Source organism: Staurois parvus, unplaced genomic scaffold (assembly GCF_062004578.1).
Source record: "Staurois parvus isolate SC_StPar_1 unplaced genomic scaffold, SC_StPar_1.0 ptg001642l, whole genome shotgun sequence".
In the NCBI taxonomy this organism is placed as follows: Eukaryota; Metazoa; Chordata; class Amphibia; order Anura; family Ranidae; genus Staurois; species Staurois parvus.
Genome location: NW_028319438.1, coordinates 1608687 through 1627304, shown reverse-complemented (window position 1 = coordinate 1627304; position 18618 = coordinate 1608687). Strand labels below are relative to the sequence as shown.

At 44.0% G+C, this 18618-nt stretch overlaps 1 protein-coding gene across 1 annotated transcript in view; it reads right to left on the bottom strand.

Moving 5' to 3' along the window:
- Positions 1-7993: 7993 nt before the first annotated feature.
- LOC149434906 (uncharacterized) overlaps positions 7994-18618 on the bottom strand; it is a 36180-nt gene continuing 25555 nt past the window's right edge. The window contains exon 4 of the mRNA XM_089663247.1: positions 7994-8818. Coding sequence (XP_089519373.1) covers positions 8131-8818 — 688 coding nt within the window. The 3' untranslated portion in view covers positions 7994-8130. The remainder of the gene's footprint in view (positions 8819-18618) is intronic.

Here is an 18618-nt window from a genome sequence, read left to right as displayed (position 1 = left end):
TCGGATTCAGGTCAGGTGATTGACTTGGCCATTGCAGAACATTCCACTTCTTTCCCTTAAAAAACTCTTTGGTTGCTTTTGCAGTATGCTTTGGGTCATTGTCCATCTGCACTGTGAAGCGGCATCCAATGAGTTCTGAAGCATTTGGCTGAATATGAGCAGATAATATTCCCGAAACACTTCAGAATTCATCCGGCTGCTTTTGTCAGCAGTCACATCATCAATAAATACAAGAGAACCAGTTCCATTGGCAGCCATACATGCCCACGCCATGACACTACCACCACCATGCTTCACTGATGAGGTGGTATGCTTAGGATCATGAGCAGTTCCTTTCCTTCTCCATACTCTTCTCTTCCCATCACTCTGGTACAAGTTGATCTTGGTCTCATCTGTCCATAGGATGTTGTTCCAGAACTGTGAAGGCTTTTTTAGATGTCGTTTGGCAAACTCTAATCTGGCCTTCCTGTTTTTGAGGCTCACCAATGGTTTCCATCTTGTGGTGAACCCTCTGTATTCACTCTGGTGAAGTCTTCTTTTGATTGTTGAATTTGACACACATACACCTACCTCCTGGAGAGTGTTCTTGATCTGGCCAACTGTTGTGAAGGGTGTTTTCTTCACCAGCAAAAGAATTCTTCGGTCATCCAGCACAGTTGTTTTCCGTGGTCTTCCGGGTCTTTTGGTGTTGCTGAGCTCACCGGTGCGTTCCTTCTTCTTAAGAATGTTCCAAACAGTTGTTTTGGCCACGCCTAATGTTTTTGCTATCTCTCTGATGGGTTTGTTTTGTTTTTTCAGCCTAATGATGGCTTGCTTCACTGATAGTGACAGCTCTTTGGATCTCATTTTGAGAGTTGACAGCAACAGATTCCAAATGCAAATAGCACACTTGAAATGAACTCTGGAACTTTTATCTGCTCATTGTAATTGGCATAATGAGGGAATAACACACACCTGGCCATGGAACAGCTGAGAAGCCAACTGTCCCATTACTTCTGGTCCCTTAACAAGTGGGAGGCACATATGCAAACTGTTGTAATTCCTACACTGTTCACCTGATTTGTAAATACACTCAAATTAAAGCTGACCGTCTGCAGTTAAAGCACATTTTGTTCGATTCATTTCAAATCCATTGTGGTGGTGTATAGAGCCAAAAATGTTAGAATTGTGTCGATGTCCCAATATTTATGGACCTGACTGTACGTTGTACATGTTTATCTGCAACACTCCCTTCCCTATTGCCTCCTAAAGCACACAAATCAAAAGTTATTTCTCAACTCCAGAAGGTAGGGAGCAGGAATCTAATGTCACACACTGCACAGCATAGCGCAGGGAGTTGAGTGTAATCTTAGACCTGAGTGGAGGGAATGGACACACCTCCCTCTACACAGTCTCATAGGGTAATATGCACAGCTGAGGCTGTAAATCACCTGCTGTATGCTGGAGGGGCTGTCTCCTAGAATTGCCTGATATCAACATAAACTATCAGAATGCATGCAGATAGTGGACAGAAATCACACTCAGTGCTTTTGGTTGAAGCAAGTACGCACTATAGAGGGAAATGCTTTGTTCATTTTTCATTTCAGGAGGTCCACAACCACTTTAAGTATTTTTTTTTCCTTTTTTAATTAATTCATTTTTTTGTGCAGCGCTTCCTCATTTCTCACCTAGGTGTGAATGATATCGTGCACAAATGTGCAGATGTGCTGAAGGGCTCTCATGCGCACACGTGGTATGGAGGTCTGCAGTCATGGAGGTCCGGTCCTCTTTTTCTGCACATGCGTGCACACAAGGCGGCACATACACAGATGCCAGGTCCAGAACACTGGGCAATGCCCTTTGGCACATCTGCACATGTGCCAGACAATCAAAAATAACGGCACCAGTGAGGGAGGGCGAAGCTACGTTCCAGAGGATGGAAGTCCTTCTTTAAGTGCCCACTCATAGAAAGCTGCAGCCACGACACACAAAGCACGATGACGAAGTCTGATTTTTTTTTTTTTACTAATCTTGTGTCTTTATTATAATTATTTTACAGGATTTAAATAGCGCCAACAGTTTGTGTAGCGATTTACAATATAAAGGGAGACAATACATTTAAAATCTGAATCAATACAACAAGGTTAGGAGAGTTACCTGCAATCACCTGTAAAACATAACTGTTAATTGGTTTTGTAACTACAGTATGCATTGTTCTGTTTCAGCCCGTGTTCACATATATGCGGTGCGGTATATCGCATGTGATTCGCAAAGGAACCGCACTGAATTCCTGTGAAAATCACATGCAATTTATGTGCGGTGTGATCGGAGCCATACATTTTGTATGGCTCTATTCACACCGCACCAGAAGCATGCAGGACTCTTTTTTTGGGTCCACACTAGAATCGGATCGCATGGGTGTTCACACCTATGCAGGGACGGACTGACCATTTGGAAACTAGGGCACTGCCCAAGGGCCCGGGGTCAGTTGGGGGCCCCATGAGATGCCCCATGATCCCCTATTGCCCGGGCGCCCCATGTGTTCTCAGTCCGCCCCTGCACATATGTGATCTGATTCTGCACATCGCACCGTGTTTTGTGGACTGCTTTCGGGGTGCTGTTAACTTAACATACACACCCGCATCGGTTCGCATGAACGGGGTGCGATTCTGGTGCGGTGTGGAATTCACACTGAAATCGCTGTGAATTCCGCACCGCATCAGTGTGAACCAGGGCTCAAGCACCGCTTTGTGCATAGACATAGCTTGTTTATCCAGTCGACCTGCTGAATAAGTGCCCTTCACTGACAGCTCTTCAATAGGACACCGCAGTTTAATCCAACATAGTTTTACTTGATAAAATGCAACACATGGATGTTCACCCATCAAATCAAAGTGCAAAGAGACAACTATCCTGTGTCCACTATGAAGGCTGGAAACTAACACCAGGAAGATGGATGGAGGTCTTTCTATGGACCAAACCAACTAACCTAAACATATAGGTAGACTAGACTGTACCACTTCAGAAATACAATAATAAATTGTAGTTGCACTGGATGCTCCTAGATGTAAGTACAGTTATAAATTGCATAACGAGTTCAAAGCAAGACTGACATGGTAAGTGTTTCAGAACATACATAGCACATTGTTATCAGTAAAACAATATATGTTGTACACAAGAATATATACAGTGGTTACAGACATATCAAAGAATCAACGATAGAGAGGTCACTGACCCAAAGAGCTGACATTTCATAAGCTGCAAGCATGGGTGCCATAACCCAACACTGAAGCCTAAAATCCCCCAAATAAATTACCGCAGCAGGACCCACCCTAATACTTTAAAATACTTTCTGTTAGATAAATACTACATTTTCTATAGAGGTCTATACATCATACAAAAATAAGGCACAAAAGAGAAGGAAAGGGGGACTCTGTTCAGAAAGAGGGACAGTCCCTCCAAATCAGGGACAATTTGGAGCCATGCTTGCATACAATGCTGGATCAGCAGTTCTGCATTATACGTGAGCAGGGGAGGACTGACCATTTGGAAACTCGGGCATTGCCCGAGGGCCCGGGGTCAGTAGGGGGCCCCATGAGATGCCCCTGGTACCTTTTTCATAGGCTTTTTTGAATTTGGGCAAGGACACAGGGGCCCCATGATCCCCTATTGCCCGGGAGCCCCATGAGTTGTCAGTCCGCTCCTGTACGTGAGGACCCACCCACAACCCAGACTGTTGGTAAGCCTACAGTTAGGTCCATAAATATTGGGACATCAACACAATTCTAACATTTTTGGCTCTATACACCACCACAATGGATTTGAAATGAAACGAACAAGATGTGCTTTAACTGCAGACTGTCAGCTTTAATTTGAGGGTATTTACATCCATATCAGGTGAACTGTGTAGGAATTACAACAGTTATCATATGTGCCTCCCACTTGTTAAGGGACCAAAAGTAATGGAACAATTGGCTTCTCAGCTGTTCCATGGCCAGGTGTGTGTTTATTCCCTCATTATCCCAATTACAATGAGCAGATAAAAGGTCCAGAGTTCATTTCAAGTGTGCTATTTGCATTTGGAATCTGTTGCTGTCAACTCTCAAGATGAGATCCAAAGAGCTGTCACTATCAGTGAAGCAAGCCATCATTAGGCTGATAAAACAAAACAAACCCATCAGAGAGATAGCAAAAACATTAGGCGTGGTCAAAACAACTGTTTGGAACATTCTTAAAAAGAAGGAACGCACCGGTGAGCTCAGCAACACCAAAAGACCCGGAAGACCACGGAAAACAACTGTGGTGGATGAGCGAAGAATTCTTTCCCTGGTGAAGAAAACGCCCTTCACAACAGTTGGCCAGATCAAGAACACTCTCCAGGAGGTAGGTGTATGTGTGTCAAAGTCACCAATCAAGAGAAGACTTCACCAGAGTGAATACAGAGGGTTCACCACAAGATGTAAACCATTGGTGAGCCTCAAAAACAGGAAGGCCAGATTAGAGTTTGCCAAACGACATCTAAAAAAGGATAAGTTTGGGTTTCGGTCCAAACTCAGACATTGGCTATACTGGGGGGCCAATGAGTTGCAGGCTACAGGTATAAAAAAGTGTATACGATATCATGGACCTGATATGGCCACATTCCCCTTCACTCTACCCCTGGCAGCTACATAAAAGGTTATATAGAGAGAGGCGGATGAGCTGGGCCAGCACAGACAGTTATTAGACACTCCCAAAAGAGAAGAGAGCTATGATGTGCAAGGAGAGATAGGGCTGTGGTATGGAATCAGCTAGTCAAAGGTTCTAGCAAGGTGAAAGGCACTTGTAAGTGAATAAAAAATTCTTAAAAAAAAAAGCTGCAAGTATGTCAAATATTTGTTTGGATCTGCAAGTTTATGAAAGGGTCTCTTTAATGCCAAATTACATGAAACAGAATCCCAACTAGCAATGAGTTACTTTTCCAGAGGATGAAGATAAACCATTTTGGTAAAATTCTGTATATGTTCAGTTATTCTTCAACATGTGCTGACAGGTAGAACTTCAATTCCCAAGCAGGGTTCTACCATTTCTGACACACCTAGTCAGAAACTATGTGCATGCTACGGGAGATGGAGACGATGTGCATGCTACGGGAGATAGACACGATGTGCATGCTACGGGAGATAGAGACGATGTGCATGCTACGGGAGATAGAGACGATGTGCATGCTACGGGAGATAGAGACGATGTGCATGCTACGGGAGATAGAGACGATGTGCATGCTACGGGAGATAGACACGATGTGCATGCTACGGGAGATAGAGACGATGTGCATGCTACGGGAGATAGACACGATGTGCATGCTACGGGAGATAGAGACGATGTGCATGTAATCATGAACTCTCTACAGCCCTGGTGCCCAACGTGGGGGCCGTTGGAATTTATCGTGTGGCGCTCTGGGCCCCTGCACTCATTCATTTGGGTTTTCCTTACCAAGGCGCTTACTCAAGACAGTGATTGAAAATATAATAATAGCAAAATGTAATATCAGATAACTGGTTTGTTTTATTTCCTTCACACTAACGTTTTCCATCCATTTTCTCATTTTATTTTTTTTATCCACTCGGAATTTTTATAATGAATCTTACTAAGAGAAATGTCAAGTGTGGCACAAGTCACTTTTAAGGAGGCCAGTTCTTTCTAGCAGTCTCATGTAGTATTTCCATAGCTTATGACGGTCTCCTGAAGCTTTTTTCCAGTCTCCAATAACTCGTATAGTATGTTCACGGTCTCTGACCATCCATGGAGCATGCACATAGCCTCTGACAATCTCATGCATGTTGTCTCTGACTACCTCACGTAACATGAACATAATCTCTTACCTTCTCCCATAGTATGCATCAGGGGCGGACTGACCATTTGGAAACTCGGGCACTGCCCAAGAGCCCGGGGTCAGTAGGGGGCCCCATGAGATGCCCCTAGTACCTTTTTCATAGGCTTTTTTGAGTTTGGGCAAGGACACAGGGGCCCCATGATCCCCTACAGTCCGCCCCTGGTATGCATATAGTCTCTGACTATCTCCTGTAGAATGCCAGCAGTCTCTATCCTGTAGCATACTCACAGTGTGTGACCATCTTCTTTAGCATTCCCACAGTCTCTGACCATCTTCTGTAGCATGCATGTAGTCTCTGACTATCTCCCACAGCATGCACATTGTCTCAATCTCCCATAGCATACATGTAGTCTATATCTCCCACAGCATGAACATTGTCTTTGACTATCTCCCACAGCATGCATATTGTCTCTAACTATCTCCCATAGCATGCATATTGTCTCTGACTATCTCCCACAGCATGCACATTGTCTCTGACTATCTCCCACAGCATGCACGTAGTCTCTGACTATCTCCCATAGCATGCATGTAGTTTCTGACTGTCTTCTGTAACATGCACATAGTCCTAGACCATCTCCCATAATCTACACATATTATCTGACTATTTCCTGTAATATGCACATAGTCTCTGACCATTTCCTGCAGCATGGTCACAGTGTCTGGCCAATTCCTGTAGCATGCACTGTAGTCTCTGACCATCTCCTGCAGCATGGTCACAGTGTCTGGCCAATTCCTGCAGCATGCACTGTGGTCTCTGACCATCTCCTGCAGCATGGTCACAGAGTCTGGCCGTTTCCTGTACATGCACTGTAGTCTCTGACCATCTCCTGCAGCATGGTCACAGTTTCTGGCCAATTCCTGTAGCATGCACTGTAGTCTCTGACCATCTCCTGCAGCATGGTCACAGTGTCTGGCTGTTTCCTGTAACATGCACTGTAGTCTCTGACCATCTCCTGCAGCATGGTCACAGTGTCTGGCCAATTCCTGTAGCATGCACTGTAGTCTCTGACCATCTCCTGCAGCATGGTCACAGTGTCTGGCTGTTTCCTGTAACATGCACTGTAGTCTCTGACCATCTCCTGCAGCATGGTCACAGTGTCTGGCCAATTCCTGTAGCATGCACTGTAGTCTCTGACCATCTCCTGCTGTATGTCTACAATCTTTGACTGTTCTCTATAGCATGCTTGCAACCTTTGACCATCTCCTGTTGTATATCTGCAGAGACAGGAAGGGGCTAATAAATGTGACATATTTACCAGACCCTTCTCCCACTCTTCATCCTAAAGGATCCTATTCTGTGCTTGCAGCTTCAGGTGGGAAGGAGATGAGAGAAGCCGGCAGCACTGAGGGGGTGGGGGAACACAGGGGGGCCTGCGCAGCAGGGGGACATGTATGGTGCAGAGGGAGGTTGATGGTTGCAGCGCAGGAGCAATTACTGGAACCGATCCCCTGTATGGCTCTCTCTGCAGCAGCTGAAAGCCAGTGGGAGGGAGAGAAGCCAGCTTTCAGCTGCTGCAGAGAAAGACATACAGGGGATTGGTTCCAGTAATTGCCCTCCCCCAGTGCCGATCACCCTCCCTGCCCACATCCAATTGAACCACCTGCCTGGGCCCGGTGCAGGCCACAGACTTATGCCTAGGTTGCTTTGTGTATGGTCTGGCTCTGAAAGAGCAAATAGGACTTAAAACGCAAGTCCTCCAAAAATTATGAGTGGATGAAGTAAGTTTAGAGCGTGTATCTTACTTATATTCCAGCCCAGGGGCGGACTGACCATTTGGAAACTCGGGCACTGCCCGAGGGCCCGGGGTCAGTAGGAGGCCCCATGAGATGCCCCTGGTACCTTTTTCATAGGCTTTTTTGAGTTTGGGCAAGGACACAGGGGCCGCATGATCCCCTATTGTCCGGGGGCCCCATGAGTTGTCAGTCCCCCCCTGATCCAGCCATGACAACCTCTAAACATTGTATGCTTAGCAATGGGACATCCCATACATCCAGAGATAGGTCATGTAGGGGTGGGTAATTCTACTGATCAGTAACAAACCAAACAAGGTGCGGGGGTAAGGGAACATTGCCAAGACTACAAGGCACAGATCTTGCCAAAATGTTCCTGGAATGTTTTAATAGGTCAGCAAACAATCAAACTTCCCAAAGAATATTTATTAAAGGCATCTGAAGATAATTAAGCCCTAGCACTGCATGCTTGTTTGTCCTTTAAATGTAGCTCAGACATCCCAGAGATCATACAATCACTGGCACAGCATGGCTACACTAGTATTGATTTAGGAAAGTGCGGTTTGCGGGGTCTTACAGTGGGCACTGCTTGGCTGGGGTGCCCAGGCAGGTTGACTGTGATACATAGGGTTAATGGTAGTGAAAGGAGAGTCTGGTGTCCTTGGAACACGAAATCTTGGCGGCTGTGAAGGAGCTGGGTCTTCAGAGAAGTAGGGTGTGTCGCCACGCAGACAAGGAGCAGATGTAGTACAGTAAGAGTTACTAGATGGCGACTGAGTTGAACTTGCATAAGGGAACATCTCAGATTGATGTTGGTCTCCAACTGGCTCGTTCTGGGTGTTTTGCAAATGGGGCATCTTCAGGCGTTGCCTGTTGTGTCGGCGAACGTTACTGTAAATATGGTTCTCAGCAGAAGTATGTTCTGGTATAGCATGGAACCTGGAGGGAGGAACTGAAGATGTGTTTGTGTAAGAAGAAGGATCAACCGTCAGAGAATTTTCAGAAAGCCGTTGGTTCCTTGGGGGTGAGACTTGATATTGTTGTGAAGGTAATGGATTTGCTGGTTCTGCCTGGTGAAGATGTTCCCTTTGGGTTGCCTCGTTATTTAAAAGATTTCTTTCAATAGGAGGTTCGTATGCAAGGTTGACTGAGGGTGAAGTTCTTGTATATGGAACCCGTGAACTCTGACCTCTGTTCCACACTTCTCGACTGACCCCTCTCAGATTAAAGATCCTCCTGATTAAAAACAAAAAAAATATATAATGGATTATACTGGGAATAGTTCATGCTGAGCACATACCCATACAACAACCTTTCCTTTGGTCTGCTCCCCAGCAATCCCTCTTGCTAGTAAAGTCCCTGTATCAGTGCAGTATGTGTAGTTGGGGGAGACTTGTAATTCTTACAGTAAATTCATCATAACTTTTAGTAATAAGTGATTTATAAAATACACTGGATTGTTTGGAACTCCTGTATACATAAAAGCGGGTAAAATAAAATAAATATGGACTTATGTAAAGGTGGACTAAACACAGAGTATACTCAGTAAACAATTGCACCAATAGTGCACCAACGGCCATCCAAAGAGCCTCAACGCTAGCTGGCAGAAGATGTAACCTAGAGACTGCCCCTTTTACTAAAACTACAGTTGCAAGAAAAAGTATGTGAACCCCTTGGGAAAATGAATTCCAGAGTTTATCAAGACATTTTGCAGGAAAACGTACGACCATCTGTCCGCCAACTGAAGCTCCGCAGAGGATGGGTGATGCAACAGGACAATGACCCAAAGCATACAAGTAATTCAACAAAACAATGGCTGCAACAGCACAGAATACGCCTTCTGGAGTGGCCCAGTCAGAGTCCTGACCTCAACCCGATTGAAATGCTGTGGCATGACCTTAAGAGAGCGATTCACACCAGACATCCCAAGAATATTGCTACACTGAAACAGTTTTGTGAAGAGGAGTGGTCCAAAATGACTCCAGATCGTTGTGCAGGTCTGATCTGCAACTACAGGAAACGTTTGGTTGAGGTTATTGCTGCCAAAGGAGGGTTAACCAGTTATTAAGTCCAAAGGTTCACATACTTTTTCCTCCCTGCACTGTGAATGTTTACATGTTATGTACAATTAAACCATGGCAACATCTAATGTTTGTGTAGTATTATGTTCAGCAGACTGTGTTCTTCTATTGTTGTGACTTAGATGGCGTTCAAAGCACATTTTATGCCCAATTCATGCAAAACTCCACGTAATCCCAAGGGGTTCACATACTTTTTCTTGCAACTGTAACTGTTCCCTTCCCTCTTTAGCTGTTTTATATTGTTTATGCTGTTTATTGCTGGATTGGTCATCCAAAACAGTCTAGACCTAGCATTGCCATCATTAGGACTAACTGGCAGAATACTTCTGGAGTACTCCTACCAGAGGCGGACTGACAATTCATGGGGCCCCTGGACAATAGGGGACCATGGGGCCCCTTTGTCCTCACCCGCACTCAAACCACTCCCAAAAAAGCCTATTAAAAGGTACCAGGGGCATCTCATGGGGCCCCTTACTGACCCCCAGCCCTTGGGCAGTGCCCGAGTGTTCGAATGGTCAGTCCGCACCTGATTCCTACCCATTTTTACTAAGTGATAATATAGAAGTTTACCCTTTCCGCAAATCTTGGTGCTTCATTCAAGATAGCCTTACCATTGCATGGTAACAAGGTTTTGTATGTTGTTTGCTCACCCTCTGTATTGACCTGGTGTGTCAGAAGGGCTGAAGCTTTAGGGGCTGTAACAGAGAGCAGAGGACCCATCTTAACCAGCAGCTCCTTTGGGGGTGGGGGGAGCTATTGCGATTTCTACATGTACTGTATTTCAATTATATTTAGCCTACTGGCTCATTGCTTAGTTACTAAAGGTTACAAAACATGATATTTTCTTGCTGATTGGTTGCTACAGGTTACTGCAGGTCATTACTGCTCACTGATTGGTTGCTAGAGGTTACTACACATTATTACCGCTCACTGATTGGTTGCTAGACGTTACTGCACATCATTACTGCTCAATGATTGGTTGCTAGAGGTTACTGCACATCCTTACTGCTCACTGATTGGTTGCTAGAGGTTACTGCACATCATTACTGCTCACTGATTGATTGCTAGAGGTTACTGCACATCATTACTGCTCACTGATTGATTGCTAGAGGTTATTACACCTTATTACCACTCACTGATTGGTTGCTAGAGGTTACTACACAATATTACCGCTCACTGATTGGTTGCTAGAGGTTACTACACTTTTTTACTGCTCACTGATTGGTTGCTGAGGGTAACTGCACATCATTACCATTCACCCACTGGTAATGGTAAATTTTAACTTACTTTGTGAATACCCCACACATTTATTTCCTTAAATAAATAAAATAGTAGTCACTATGCCCTGTGAGTGGGCACTGCTGTGTCACACATTTCACAGAGCCAACTTTCTGAACTACAGAGGAGGAGTTTCAGGAGGCGGAGTCAGTACAGGAATCACTGCCTGCAGGCAGCAAGATACCCTGGGATATGTAGTCCTTAGAAATGTAATTTTCACAGATTTTTCAAGTATGATTATATTTTATTGCCAAATAAAACTATTGTTTGCATTGCTTTTACATTACTGCTGTTATAAAATTAAAGTGTATGCTTTGACTAAAGATCCCCTTGCTTCAAGGTCTAGAAACGACGGTATCTACATACAATATTACATTTTTCAACAGACAGACAGCAGCAAACTGCAAAGAGAATAATCTAAAATATGGTACTTCAGGGTGCCCAGGTCTCTTAAGCAATACCTCTCTCTACACTGGTTGTGTATAACACTAGATATTCCCTGATAATCATCTTACTGTGCCACGGGAGTAGATAACGGAGAGGTGGAATTAGGGTCCAAACTCCCCTCCCCCCCCCCCTCCTTCCTCATCTTAGATCATCTGTTTGCACTAGAAAACTGAGCCAACAGATTCAAAATGGACTGTTTATGCCAGCAGTTCTTCCCTCCTCTAGCTTTGCACTGGGAGTCTGCCTACCCTGGCTAAAGGAAGCGGATCACAGACTGCAGGCTGTCCAGATCTCTGTCCAGGCTCTCATTGCAGGCTTCTACTGCCTCTTTCCCCAGCGCTTTGGGTCTTCTGAATTACTGCCTGAGTGGGAAAGGGGGATGGGCACCAAGGGGTGTATTTGGGGACAGGATCATACACATGGGAACACTTTTACAAGTACTAGTGTGATCTAGACTGATTTGAATTCTTCCAGCCATATTGGAGGACAATGCTCCTGTTGTCACAGCAATGCTTACTTTAGCATATAGGTGTTGGCTGTATGACATAACCTGGTTTTGAAACTTCATGGCATAGGTCATTTAGAATAGAAAAGCATACAATAGAATGTACATTATCCACTCCTGATCCCTGTGCTATGTACATTACCCACTCCTGACCCCTGCGCTATGTACATTACCCACTCCTGACCCCTGCGCTATGTACATTACCCACTCCTGACCCCTGCGCTATGTACATTACCCACTCCTGACCCCTGCGCTATGTACATTACCCACTCCTGACCCCTGCGCTATGTACATTACCCACTCCTGACCCCTGCACTATGTACATTAGCCACTCCTTACCCCCGAACTATGTATATCACCCACTCCTGAGCCTGCATTCTGTTGCTTACATGCTCTTGACCTCTGCATTTTGTACGCAGCACACTCCAGACCCCTGCACATTAGTGTGCAAATAGAATAGTGCTACCCAAAACTGAAACTCAAAAAAACAAAAAAAAATCCTTACTCTATCAAAATATATATAGACATTAAAATATTAAAGTGCTATGTGCAAATAGTGCCAAAAAGTAATATACAACAAAAATACAATATTAAAGTGCCATATGCAATGTGCAAACATTTAAGTCTCATCTAGTATTCCACCAATAATGAGTAATATCTTATAAACATAGAAACGCTAGGGGAGCTCCCCTCTTTTTCCTTCCTCATTTATGCAACTAATTAATTTAAGTGAGTGATCTTTTATGAGAAGTCCTGTGGGAAAAGGATCGCAAGGCTGCAGATCGTTACTCCCAGAGCATCACACGCTATTAGCTGGTTTATGAGTATACCATCATGAGGCTCTGGTGAGTTTAGTTTGGTGGTGGAAGAACACAATGTTGGTGAACATTAAGAAGATTTTTCCTGCACATGGACTAATTCATTCATTATATGGTGGACATTTTACGTTTTTATGTTTAGGATGCATATTATAGACACATGGGATATATAGAGCAATATTGTTTATAAGATATTACACATTATTGGTTGATCACTATATGAGACTTATATGTTTGCACATTGCACATGATACTTTAATATTGTATTTTTGTTGTATGATACTTTTTGATTACGTTTTTGCACTATTTGCACATAGCACTTACTATTTATATGTTTATATACACTCACTAGCCACTTTATTAGGTACACCTTGCAAGTGCCAAGAGCGGTAATGATGTGTAGTAATCTCTAGCAACCAGTGAGTGGTAATATTGTGCAATAACCTCTAGCAACCAATGGGTGAATGGTAATGATGTGCAGTTACCCTGAATAACCAATCAGTTACATATTCTGGCTGAAAAAAGACAAGTCCATCCAATTCAACCATTAAAAAAAAAAATTTATAATCCTACACCCACAGTTGATCCAGAGGAAGGCAAAAAAAACCATCAAAGCATGATCCAATATGCTCCTGCAGGGGAAAAAATTCCTTCCTGATCCCCCGAGAGGCAATCGGATATTCCCTGGATCAACTTTACCTATAAATGTTAGTAACCAGTTATATTCTGTGTATCTAGGAAAGAATCCAGGACTTTTTTTAAAGCAATCCACTGAGCTGGCCAGAACCAACTCTTGAGGGAGACTATTCCACGTTTTCACAGCTCTCACTGTGAAGAAATCTTTCTTGTTTGGCGATTACATTTATTTTCCTCCAGACGTAAAGAATGCCCCCTTGTCCTCTGTGATGACCTCAGGGTGAGTAGCTCTACACCTAGTTTACTATATGAATCAGTGAGCGGTCATAATGTGTAGTAGCTTCTAGCAACCAATCGGTGAGCAGTAATGATGTTCAGTAACCTCTAGCAACCAATCAGTGAGTAGTAATAATGTGTAGTAACCTCTAGTAACCAATCAGTGAGCAGTAATAATGTGTAGTAACCTCTAGCAACCAATCAGTGAGCAGTAATGATGTGCAGTAACTTCTAGCAACCAATCAGTGAGCAGTAAGGATGTGCAGAAACCTCTAGCAACCAATCAGTGAGCAGTAAGGATGCGCAGTAACCTCCAGCAACCAATCAGTGAGCAGTAATGATGCGCAGTAACCTCTAGCAACCAATCAGTGAGCAGTAAGGATGTGCAGAAACCTCCAGCAACCAATCAGTGAGCAGTAATGATGCGCAGTAACCTCTAGCAACCAATCAGTGAGCAGTAAGGATGTGCAGTAACCTCTAGCAACCAATCAGTGAGCAGTAAGGATGTGCAGTAACCTCTAGCAACCAATCATTGAGCAGTAATGATTTGCAGTAACCTGTAGCAACCAATCGGCAAGCATAAATCATGTGTTATAACCTTTAGTAACTAATCAATGAGCTGTAATGTGTTCTGTAACCTCTAGTAAACAGTCAGTGAGTGGTAATGATATGCTGTACCCTCCGGCAACCAATCGCAATTGCTGCCTGATCTGCTGCAGTAAAATGTTTTTGAGTCTAGCTGCTATTTTTTGAATTTCTCAGCAGGTGGAGAGCGAAGTTGCATGGGGGGGGCGCAGCAAGAAAATGCTTGCCCAGGGTCCAATCAATATTAAAGATGGCCCTGCTTATACTAATGATATACTGATAACGATGACACTGTACTGTATAATAATACAGCGTATACACTGATAATAATCACACCATACTGTATAATAATTACACAGAGTATACACCGATAACGATCACATGACACTATATAATAATACCGTGTATATACCGATAACGATCACATGACACTATATAATAACACCGTGTATATACTGATAACGGTCACATGACACTATATAATAACACCGTGTATATACTGATAACGGTCACATGACACTATATAATAACACCGTGTATATACCGATAACGGTCACATGACACTATATAATAACACCGTGTATATACCGATAACGGTCACATGACACTATATAATAATACCGTGTATACACCGATAACGATCACATGACACTATATAATAACACCGTGTATATACCGATAACGGTCACATGACACTATATAATAACACCGTGTATATACCGATAACGGTCACATGACACTATATAATACCGTGTATATACCGATAACGGTCACATGACACTATATAATAACACCGTGTATATACTGATAACAATCACATGATACTATATAATAACACCGTGTATATACTGATAACGATCACATGACACTATATAATAACACCGTGTATATACTGATAACGATCACATGACACTATATAATAACACCGTGTATATACCGATAACGGTCACATGACACTATATAATAACACCGTGTATACACCGATAACGGTCACATGACACTATATAATAACACCGTGTATACACCGATAACGGTCACATGACACTATATAATAACACCGTGTATACACCGATAACGGTCACATGACACTATATAATAACACCGTGTATATACTGATAACGATCACATGATACTATATAGTAACACCGTGTATATACGAGAACGATCACGCCATACTGTATGATGTCAGTATTGTAATTTGTGAAGTTCAGCACAGACACAGGAAGTGGAAAATTGTTCACAGCAAAAATATACTTTGTGGTTAAACTGTGTCTGTGCCGTGTAGGTGTGAATCTCATCTATCAGTCCTTTTCTTCTCTCGCATTCATTTTTAGAGATGGTGATGGGAACAAGACATAAGGAGGGGGACAGAGAAAGAGAGATGGTGATGGGGAACAAGACATAAGGAGGGGGACAGAGAAAGAGAGATGGTGATGGGGAGCAAGACATAAGGAGGGTGAGAGAGAAAGAGAGATGGTGATGGGGAACAAGACATAAGGAGGGTGAGAGAGAAAGAGAGATGGTGATGGGGAGCAAGAGATTATGAGGGGGGAAAAAGAGAGAGAGGGGTGGTAATAGGGCACAGGAGACAGAGGCAGTGAGAGAGATGGAATAGGGAAACAAGACAAAGAGACTGAGAGATAGAAAAAAATGGTGATGGGGTACAAGGGATGCGAGAGAGAGAGAGAGAGAGAGAGAGAGAGAGAGAGAGAGATAGGAGTGATGAGAAACTAGAGACAGAACAAAAGACAGAGATGATGATGGGGTACAAACAGGACTGCTGATAAGGAAGCACAGCCAGCCCTCCTGTACTGGGCCTGGACCCCATCAATTCAAAAGGGGGACCCGGGGACCTGCCGAGCAGGAGGGCTGGATATACTGCCTTACTGCCAACTCTTGTGGCTCCCCCTCCGGAACTACCAGCTTCTCCCGTTTCTCCCTCTGATTACACTGCAGGGGATCAGTATCTGCACCCCACCCCCCTGCTATCAAGGTCCCCCCTTTTTTCCCCACCTTCGTAGGGCTGTCTGCTACATTCCCCTTACTTTCTTGTCGGCAGCTCCTGTGGGAACACGGGGATTGTATCAGGATGGAGAGAGGGGGCCGGTAAATATGTCCTATTTACAGGCACCTTTCTTTCCTGAATGAACACAGTGAGCGATTGGTAACAATCACTCTTGTATCAATTCATTCATGAAGCATACTATTATATACTATAATATATTATATTATACTATAATATTTCCTCTCTCTGTCTCAAATGTGAGACATCAAGAGGCTGTTTAGACCCAATAAAAATATAATTCTAAAAAAAAAAAGAAACAAGTAAAAAAAAAATAGAATTAAAAAAAAATATTTGAAAAAAAATTAAAAACTTGTTCAAATTTGCTTTTCTCTCTGAAGAGCAGTCAGCATTTGGATTGCTCTTCAGAGAGCATATGACAGCATATTGCCTCCTTATTGCTTGATGAAACCCCACACCATCGCACCTGACAGGGTCTTATTCGATGGGGGTATAATTTCTGCTATGGCTGCAAAACATGTAGTAAATTAGTGAAAACATAATTTTATATTTTTGTAGAGGGGGCTGTAAGGTAGGCTGTATGGGGCTCCTTGATTTAAAAAAGCAGCCCTGGGTACAAAAGATAGAATAAGCCAGAGAGAGAGAGACAATGGTGATGGGGTACATGCAGGGGCGGACTGACCATTTGGAAACTTGGGCACTGCCCAAGGGCCCGGGGTCAGTAGGGGGCCCCATGAGATGCCCCTGGTACCTTTTTCATAGGCTTTTTTGAGTATGGGCAAGGACACAGGGGCCCCATGATCCCTTATTGCCCGGGGGCCCCATAAGTTGTCAGTCCACCCCTGGGTACATGAGAATAACATAGAGAAGGTGATGGGGTACAATATGTAGCACTCTCCTAGCTTAGAGTAGGCTACCAGGAAAATTTAGTTTGGCTCCACAGCAGTGGAGTAGAGGTTGATTGCTTTGGGCTTTGGGCTGTTCAGTGTTCCATGGGCTGCTGTTCAGTTACTTCTCCTTGTCTTCTAGAAGCTTCTAGAGTGATAGTGGGAAGGAAAGCAGAACAGGCAGTCTAAACATTTATAGAACTCCAACCAATCCCTGGGGAGGTGTGCCCAGAATGTGGATGGAGATCCCATAAGTAGTCGGAGGCCTGAGCAGCAGGAGAGTGTTCCTGGGTCCAGTTCTGCAAAAGGAGACCCTGTGCAGGGGCTCTGTCCCCGGGAGAGAAATCTGCGAGGAAGCCAGCCAAGAGACACAGAGGTCCAAGCTAGGTGTAGCTGGGGGCTTATTTACAAGTCTTATTCCAAGGATCCAACTAGGTCAGGAAAAAGACCCCAGTGCTGCAATGTCCTTACAGGGTGTAGCTTTAAAATCTGTAAGGAGTACAGGTCACAGTCAGCCTTGAGACCCAGAGGGACATTTATCTTGCTCAAATCCAGCAGTTTGTATAGTGAAACCAGATGTTGAAGAGTTCTCAAGTTCTACAGTATCAGGGTATCCCATGTCACCTACACCTATCAAAGTTCATTATTCCCAATAAAGCCATAAAAAGAACCTGTAGTCTGTTTTCTGAACCAGTGGAAGAATGAAGAAAATGCTGTGTGTCTGGCTGTGTGCGCTTCAAGGGGGGAAATAGGACCAAATTCTCCAGGGAGAGGGTGATGGAGAAGTAGAGATAGAAAAAGGGAGAGAGAAATGATGGTGATGGAGTACAATAAATAGAGATATTGTGTGAAAGTGAAAGATGGTGAGAGAAGGAGACAGGAAACGAGAGGTAAGGAGAGTAAGTGAGAGAGTGAGAAGTGGTGATGGGGAACTAAAGATAGAGTAAGACAGAGAGATGGTGATGGGGTACAAGAGAGTGATGGAGATTGGGTACAAGAGAGAGCTGGAGATGAGGTACACGAGAGAGATGGAGATGGGGTACAAGAAAGAGATGAAGATGGGGTACAAGAGAGAGATGGAGATGGGGTACAAGAGAGAGATGGTGATGGGGTACAAGAGAGTGATGGAGATGGGGTACAAGAGAGAGATGGAGTACAAGAGAGAGATGGGGTACAAGAGAGAGATGGTGATGGGGTACAAGAGAGTGATGGAGATGGGGTACAAGAGAGAGATGGTGATGGGGTACAAGAGAGAGATGGAGATGGGGTACAAGAGAGAGATGGTGATGGGGTGCAAGAGAGCGATGTTGATGGGGTACAAGAGAGAGATGGAGATGGGGTACAAGAGAGAGATGGAGATGGGGTACAAGGCAAAGATGGCGATGGGGTACAAGACAGAGATGGAGATGGGGTACAATAGAGAGATGGAGATGGGGTACAAGAGAGAGATGCAGATGGGGTACAAGGCAAAGATGGTGATGGGGTACAAGACAGAGATGG